Source organism: Cryptomeria japonica, chromosome 3 (genome assembly GCF_030272615.1).
Source record: "Cryptomeria japonica chromosome 3, Sugi_1.0, whole genome shotgun sequence".
Taxonomy (NCBI): Eukaryota; Viridiplantae; Streptophyta; class Pinopsida; order Cupressales; family Cupressaceae; genus Cryptomeria; species Cryptomeria japonica.
Genome location: NC_081407.1, coordinates 892,945,385 through 892,954,293, shown reverse-complemented (window position 1 = coordinate 892,954,293; position 8,909 = coordinate 892,945,385). Strand labels below are relative to the sequence as shown.

General features: G+C 37.2%; 1 protein-coding gene across 1 annotated transcript; it reads right to left on the bottom strand.

Annotated features, from left to right (window-relative positions):
* Positions 1–2,643: 2,643 nt before the first annotated feature.
* LOC131059786 (subtilisin-like protease SBT4.14) lies at positions 2,644–6,880 on the bottom strand. Its single transcript, XM_059217796.1, has 11 exons — positions 6,788–6,880; positions 6,597–6,703; positions 6,405–6,502; positions 6,191–6,312; positions 5,901–6,067; positions 5,310–5,838; positions 5,130–5,233; positions 4,806–5,036; positions 3,601–3,712; positions 3,277–3,490; positions 2,644–3,191 (listed from the first exon to the last, which is right to left on the bottom strand). Exons 1-11 carry the CDS (start codon positions 6,878–6,880, stop codon positions 2,644–2,646), a joined length of 2,325 nt encoding a protein of 774 aa, XP_059073779.1.
* Positions 6,881–8,909: the final 2,029 nt, after the last annotated feature.

Here is an 8,909-nt window from a genome sequence, read left to right as displayed (position 1 = left end):
GTTAATTGACTCTTTTCCCATGACTAAAACTCGTTGATCATTTCCCAATTTTACTTTTGATTTTACTGAATTGTCCATTGTGGCAAACATCTCCTTATTACAACTCATGTGATTACTACAACCACTTTCTAGGAACCATACTTCTTTGGAACTCTCTTGTGCTACATTGCATGTTATCAATATGGTGTCTTGTTCACTAGTGTTTGGCTGGTTTTCATTTGTAAAATGTGTCTTTTGCTTGTTCATATCATATTTCTTTTTCCTACATTCTGATGCAAAATGCCCAAATTTATTGCAATAATGACATTGGATGTTGGATTTATCATACCTTTCTCTTTGATGTTGGCTATGAGAATGGTTGCTCCCCCTTCCGCTTGTTGCTGTAGAATGAGTATGTGGGCTTGATGTTGGTTTTCTGCTTTCAAATTGTGTATTTTCTCTTCCTCCCCTTGGTGTAAAACGTCCTTTGCCTCTGCTATGATTTGATCTCCCTCTTGTTCTGCCAAATGAAAGTTGAGTCTTGAATACATTCTCCAATGATGATGTTCTTAATCGATTTAATTTTCTCATGTGCCAAGAGTGATCCCATTAATTCATCTACTCATAACTAAGTGAGATCTTTGGACTCTTCAATGGCCACTACAATTGGATCGAACTTTGTAGGTAAACTTCAAAGTATCTTCTCTACAACTTTTTGATCCCCAATTGTTTCTCCATATGATCTAATCTAATTTACTATTGACATTGCATGAATGAGGAATGAATCTACTATATCTGAGTCCTTCATTTGCAAATTTTCAAAATCCCTTCTGAGAATTTATAATTTTTTTTTTTTCACCTTGCCTATGCCTTGGTATGTTGTTTGCAAACTTTCCCATGCCTGCTTTGATCTTGTGGCAGCTGATATTTTTGGAAAAAATGATTCCTCCATTGCCTGCTGAATGAAAAACAATGCTTTGGCATCTTTCTTCCTATTTTCCTTTAACAAATCCTTCGTAGCTTGTGGAAGAGCCTCATAAGCTTGTTGGTCTGCTGGTTCAAAGAACCCATTTTCAACCAAGTCCCAAACATCTTGGGAGCAAAACAAGGTTTTCATTTTTATGCTCCAGAAATCATAATTCTTGCCATTAAAGAATTGAATCTGGGATAGTGAAATGCTTCCACTTGTTCCTACCATGTTTTTTTTTTTTTAATAATCTTTGCCTCTGCTCACTATATCTCCAGATTTTCTGCTATTGGCAACTTTAACACTTGCAACTTTAGCAATCTGACCTTTTTAGTAATCTTTTCCTTTGACTACAACAACTTTTCAGTCTTCCAACAACTGTGCTTAGTTCAGTGATTGCCCAATACTAGAGGCCAGAATTTCTCACTGCAACTTCTAAACTTCCCTGATCTCCAAGCTCTGATGCCAGTTTGAAGGGGAGAAAGAACAGTGTATTGCAGATAACAGTAAGAAATGCCAAAACAGAAACAAAAAACAGCAAGAAATTTGAGAGCAAAAGAAAACGTTTATATTAATGCCATTTCCAAATAGAACTGCCACTGCTCTGTTTCAATCATACATCAAAACAGTTTTTATGCCATATACAGAAAACAGAGTACTACCACTTCATTCCCTTTCAAAAACTGAGAATTACAAAACAGAGCTCTACAAATAGCTACGGGAGAATCTTCTAGAATAAGCGCCAAAAACGAATGATCTAGATGCATCAAAAACGGAGTAGAAGGAGTGAATGCAATGGTTGGAGTAGATATGCTACGGAGGCAGGGGAGATTAAACATGCACAACTGCCAGTCCACGTATGCCAACAGTTTTATCTCTGCTATTGCTCTGTTTGTTATTTGTTCTTGTCGTCTGCCTCTCTGTCCATCATGAGGCAGGCATTGAAATCTACCGTCAACTAGTATGTACCTGTCCCATATAAGGGTAGCTCGGATGATATCGACCAAAGAGATCTTTTGTTTCTTTCAGCAGGCACCATTATGTTGCCCTCCCTCTCTCCTCTTTACTCCATTCGGCCTAGGCTCTTCCTTCAAATTATCTAACGAAATTCCTCTCTACTCTACGCCCCCTCGCCTCTCCTTATGCATTACCGGCCATCAATATCCTCTTAGAATGCTCTTATTTTGCAAGAAGTTTTACGACTGGGCTGAATTCACAGATATGGCTCAGCTCTAATGTTGGTCAATGAATCTCATCTTCTCTCCAGCCGTAATCTTTCTCCACTGCGCCTAACGAAATTTCTCCATCCTTTAAGCTTTGATGGATGTCCTTTGCATTCATCTGTTGTCCATACTGGCACCATCCCCCTTGCCCTTTCCATTTATTATTTTTCATTATTTTATTTTTATTAATATTTTATCCATTTAATGCGCAGTCAGAGGAACAGACGGTGGATGTCACAAAACCCTCATTTTATAAATATCTTACGAGCAATAGAATAATTCTGTTCAAAATAATTCATGTTGATCATTTGATACTAATTTCCAGAAATTTTTACTTGGTAAAACTCATTACAACAAAACCAGAAGGGAAACGACAAACATGAATAATGGCAAGAATGTTTTTTTTAGCGTTTTAGTGGCACGATTTTAAAAGTAATACCTAATGAATAGATACGCATACATACAATGATTATCTTACTGTTTGACATTATAATATACAAGAATGGGGCTGCGCACACTGTAATTGTCATAGCTCCAAGTCAATGCACCTGATAGTAAAGCGTAATCATCTGGTACAATTCGACTTTCAATTTTCACATTGTATGACATCTTCTGGTTGGAGGACGTGAAAGTGAGTGTATCTGGTTCAACTGTCACGTTCATTCCGAAGGGTGCCTCTATTTTGGCTTCGTAAGTAGATTTTGCAGGTCCTACATTTGTAACTGTTCTTGGAAATTGAGCAAGAAAGGGCTCGCTTGCATTGCTAATAACCATTATGGAAGGATAGTTAAGTTCCCATACTCCATTTTTAGATAAATTTGAAGGACAACTGATAAATTCTCCTGTCAGCAAACGTAAAGATGTTTCATTGTATCCTTGGCTACATAGCATGTTGATATAAGAATTTGCATCGGCGTCATAGACAAGCCCTGGATTGGTGGCCTTGAGGGGATTAATCTGTCCCGCACCATATCCTAATTCTGCAGCGCCATTGCCGTCTAAAGTTGCATCCAATGTTGATGCTGCATCACAAATGAAATTATGAGGATAGTTTTAAAAAATAAAAATGAATATATACAATTTTTGGGTAGTGAAATGAATATCCACCTGTGGTCATGAGAGCGGATTTGATAGCAGCAGGGGACCAATCAGGATGAAATGACTTGACATAAGCAGCTGCTCCTGTGGCATGCGGGCAGGCCATAGATGTTCCAGAGACTATGTTAAAATCTACTGCTCTTTTGTCCAAAGGATCCTGGCTCATTGGTGCAACTTTTGACCAAGCAGCCAGAATATCTACGCCTGGTGCAGTGATGTCAGGCTGTCAAGGACAAATGAGATGATTAAATTTGTCTAGTAGTTAATTGAAACCGATATAGGTCCCATGGAAATGAAATTTCAAATTCCAATAAGATATTTGAGTAATCATACCTTTAGAAGATCTGGTGTGATTCCGCTGGGACCTTTAGATGAGAATGAAGCTATTATAGGTGCAGGTAAATCATTCCCAGCCACACTTTTTGCTATATTTGCAATAGGAGACCTAGTCAAATGTACAAGAATTAAAACGTAATCCGTCTCTTAAATCGTGGTTTCATTTTAAAAATTCCATACTAACATACTCACTACAAAGTACAAATATGGCTTTATTTAGAATTTTCATTTTGGTATTGAACTAATATAAAACAAAGGCTTCCGATTTAAGCTTCTTCTGTTGTACCAAAGATATAATATTTCAAAATGTCAAGATTTATTCAATTTTTACTCATTTTGAATCAGGGCTCAAAGTTTTTAAGTAATTTTCGATGTGATTCTTAATAACTGGGTGAGTACTGCCAGACACTAGAAGAAACACTCTAATGTTAGTAGAGACATTTAGGATCATCCTAATATTATAATGGCGGCTTAGTAATTCACAAATTTCTGGTTGGTTGATATTAAAAAAAATGTAAAAAAAAATAAAAAATATTTAGATTATCATTTACCCCTATTCAATCCTTTAAGTCTTTGTAAACCTGAAAAACCCTATAAAAAAATAGCAATCACAATTTTGCAGCTGAAAAATTCTAAAATATTGGAACTTTCTTAATTTCTTTGTGAAAGCACAGAAAAGATTTTATAATAGATGCTATTCAATGAGTCTCCAATGCATCTGCGCTTTAGGCTGAGCAACAGGCTACACAGGCCTGCAGCCAGACTATAAAATATCAAATTCTGATTACCCAAGGCCATCGATGAGTTTTATAATGATTGTTTTTTATTTTTTATTAATAAAAGATAAGTAGTATAGTCTTAAAACAATAGGACATTTAAAAAAATAGTATTAAAGAAAGGGTGGTAAAGAGACATTTAGAACTCCAGCATAAAAGTTTATGCTGAAACAGAACTACAAAAAAAGAAATGCCAAGTCCAACAATACAATTAAACAGCTGCGACTATACCAAATAAAAGATGATCATGAACATCAGATTTCCCACCCAATGAGACAATCTCATCAGGAGGGGACACATAAAGAAGATTATGACTTTGTGTTTGTTGTGGTCTAATTTATTTATCTAGAATTCTAGATGACTCTGGACTCCATCAAACAAAACTTTTATTGGGAGAAAAATAATTAATTTCATTTAGGCATTTACCTTGTAGAATTGATGTAAGATCTTACAATCTCTCCCTGTTCGGATGAAATAACTGTGGCAGGGACCATGAACGAGAAAGCTGTATCATTCATTGGATCGTACATTATTATGGCACCTGCCCCTCCAGATACATACACTCCTCCATCTGGCAGATCGGTTGGGTTTGCTAAGTAGCAAAGTACTATTTTTCCTTCGACTTTGCTGCGATCCAGGGAATATAACCCGCATCCACTGACCAAATTCACAATCATGCAAATGGAGAGCCTTGAGTTCAAAAGGAATTGTTTCTAAATAAATTTTATGTGATGTTGTTATGCATTTCACCTGGAGTCCTCAGAAGAAAATCCGCCAGAAATATTAGCAGCGTCTCCTCCATATACTAAAGGGTACCAAGGCTGCTCCATTGTGAATGTGTTTATAACACGCCCCTATCTCACCATTAAACTCAACACATTAGAACTTTGATCACTTGATATCAGTAAAACACAATGATATTTGATTTACCTCGAAGGACGTTTGATTTCCCAAAGTAAGTTGTGCTTTGAATTGGCGATCAATGGTGTTTGCAGCCACTGTCAGAGACCAGGGGGAATAGTTGCAAACAGATCCCTCAAAGCCATCGTTACAAGCAGCATTTGATGTTAAGATTCCTCTCTTCATTGAATGGAATGCTCCTATTGCAATGCTATCTTTAAAGTACTCCAGTGGGAAAAATAAGGACCCACTGTGTCCAATTGAAACAGAAATGACATCCACACCATCATGGATTGCATCATCAAATGCAGCAAGGATATCTACATCGCTGCAAGAATCTAACCAACAAACCTTGTATATAGCAACCCTTGCACCAGGTACTCCTCCACGTACGTCTCCTTGGGCTAGTCCAAAGAGGCTGCCATTTCTGACAATGCTTCCAGCAGCTGTGGAGGAGGTGTGTGTTCCATGGCCATTTGAATCTCTTGGAGATGTGAACTCACCAGCAGCTGGTTGGGATCCCAAGCCTTTATAATAAAACTTTGCACCTATTATTTTCCTGGTAAACAAGTAAACACATTTGTCAGTACGGTAAAATCTCAAAATAATTGTTGTCTATACAGTATTTCTGAACAGAAAGAGGATTTAGTTTGGAGAGTAGAACGAATGAATGCTGTAGTACTTATTGCAGGCTTTGAAGTCGGATGTTGTTTGGCACGCTCCCCTCCATTTTGAGGGAATGGGACCCAATCCAGCGTCATTGAAACTTTCTGATTCTGGCCATACCCCTACACTCAAATCAAGGACATTGTTGCAGAATTAATATGGTAAATATGTGAAACCATTTTGCTTACACCAATGAAGCTTCTATTCTTTTTATTTATACCTGTATCTAGCATGCCTACAATTACGTCACTTTGATACTCCAAATCATTGGTTTGCTGAGACAGAGGGAGTCCCACAAAATCCCATGATCTACTTGTCAAGAGTTGAGCATTTTTGCTTTCAAACACAGAGACAACACCATCTGTGTCTATAATTCACAAACAAGACTTTCAACCCATTATTTGAATATAAATGATAAATAAAAATCTCTGCTAACCAGGAATTTTGGGGCAATCTTACTTGAGAGGTGTTCGACATGAGATGAAGAAAGCCAAGCTGCGAATCCATTAAAGCTCTTCCAATAACTATGAACCAAAGATTGCTCTGCTGCCTCGTGGCTTAACAAGCATATTGAAAAAACTAAATTTAGAAAAACAGTTCTTCTTTATAAGAATAGGGTGGACATACAAGGAGGAATAATGATGTGAAAACCTTTCAAGTAGAGAGTGAAGCAATGAAAGGTGGGACTCAGTTGCTGCTGTTTGGGAATAATCTTGTATATCTGGGGACGTAATATCACCCATATAGACTACGTAAAGCTGATTTTGCAGACAGTAAAATGTTCTGTCAGTAAAACATTTTTGAGAGGTAACATGTCAAACAGAGGGAGATGAAGATATTACCTTTTCATTCAAGTGTCGAGAAGCAGCTGTGGAGAGAAGGATAAGAATAAAAATGAAGGGAAACAGAAGATGGGTTATGGCCGTGCCTGCCATTGAGAGACTAGTAATGTTTTTACTCTCTCAAAACGCAATGAAACGGGCCATCTATTATAAACACGGATTTGTAATAAATAAATCAAACATTGACGATAACAACGGAGTGAAATCGAAGAAACAAAATATGAGTAAGAACAAAGAAAATAGATCTTGGACAAAAGACGTTAGCTCCGTCGTGAATTTCAAAGACGAGGCGTTTCATAGAAATTAATGAAAAGCAATAATTGAAGGCGATATTTACAATTTTCTTCTTTGGATAAGTTTTTGAGGGAAACCCTTATTCAGCTCTTAAAATGTATCAAAGCCTCATTATCTCTTATACATTATAATAGATATTTCTGAAATTGTATTTACATCCTCATTTCTTATATTCTTAGTATTATAAAGCTTTATTAAAGTTTTTTTTTATATTAATTAAATTTCAGAAAAAATATAAAATAATAATAGTTGTTATTAGAGTTTTGTTGAAAACATGACAATACAGAACATAAAACTAGAGCAAAGGCAAAACAGAGCAAGCTGAAAATATAGTGAAGATTTTCTCATGTATCTTCGAATCTGTGGAGAATTTGAAGAGATTGCGAATCTTTGTCGGGCTCGGCTTTGCAACACAGGAGGTGGTTTTCAAACCGGTGCATTAGAGACATACTTGAACAAAAAATATCAAGTGAAACATTAGTGCTCTGCAATTTCTCGCTCGGTATGGGCAAAACTAGGGTTATTGGCGAGTGGGCTGATGTGGGCTAGGATGATCCGCCGCATGTCCCACAACTGGTCTTCACGAAGGGCAAATGGGTAGATATGGCGGCGCAAAATTGGTTGAGGACAAACTTACAAAATTTCAGACTGATGTCCAAGTATTTTCGGGGTTTTTTCAGAGGTCCAAGCAGTGGAAAGGGCATCAACGATTTTTGGATCGTAGGCATTTTGGTCAGGGCCCACAGCAAAAGTTTATCCCAAATCATTTAAAGGGACTTTCGGGTAAACGATCTATAGAGCTGGGAGGAAAACCATCCTATGCGAAAGTTGTGAAGTTTTCACCTGTAAATGAGGCAATTAGGGTTTCTCGGTTGAATGTTGGTGAAAAGATGATGGACAAACAGTCTAATGATAACCCGCTTGAGTTATCTTCATCACATCAAAGGGGGGATATGGTAAGGGAATCTTCGACATCAGGAAAAGATGATAAGGTAAGTGAAAATCAAGCCGACTCTAATTTAGGAGGTGGGTCTTCACAAGTATGGGCTCCTGTTCCATGCATTGATTTACTTGATTCTGTTGTGGATTTGAAAGCTCGTTGTTTGCATACACATGCTATTTTTGGGGAAATATGGGGGGATGCAACTAGTTTATCTAAATTTCATCATAAATTGCAGAAAAAGTGGTCTGATATGCGTTATTTTCAATTACTCTTTGCAAATGCATTTATTATTGTTTTCAACTCTTCTTTTGTTAGGGATGAAGTTTTAAAATCTTCACATTACTGGTTTGGTAAAAATTTAGTGTTTGTTTCGACTTGGAAACCATTTTATGTCCCTACTTGGTCAAGCTTTAAATTAGTTCCTTTCTGGTTTGGCTTGCCCAAATTACCGTTTGAATTTCTGGACCCAGAGGTTTTGGAACAAATTGGTAATACTTGTGGTTCTTTCTTATCATCAAGATTTGATTTTGTGGAGGAGGAGGTTTTGGTAAAACTCTATGTCCTGACTAACCCTAATAATGTTTGCCCTCGGACCTGTATCATCAAATCTAATGAGGGTATCTGGAAACAACCAATTAATAAGTTGGAGAAAGACTTTGGTAAAACTTCCTTGCAATTGGATACTCCTTTGCTTATGGATTTTTCGAAATCCTCTGTCCTGGATAAGGCAGAACATTGCTTGGGTAGTAACAATAATCCATTTCTGGATAAACTATTAGTTAATGGTTCCACTGGGAAACCTCCCGCTACTTTTGAGGTTAACCAGGCTATGAGGGATGTTGGGAAGCGAGAGGTTTATGTTGTGTCTCATGATCTAGAGTCTGT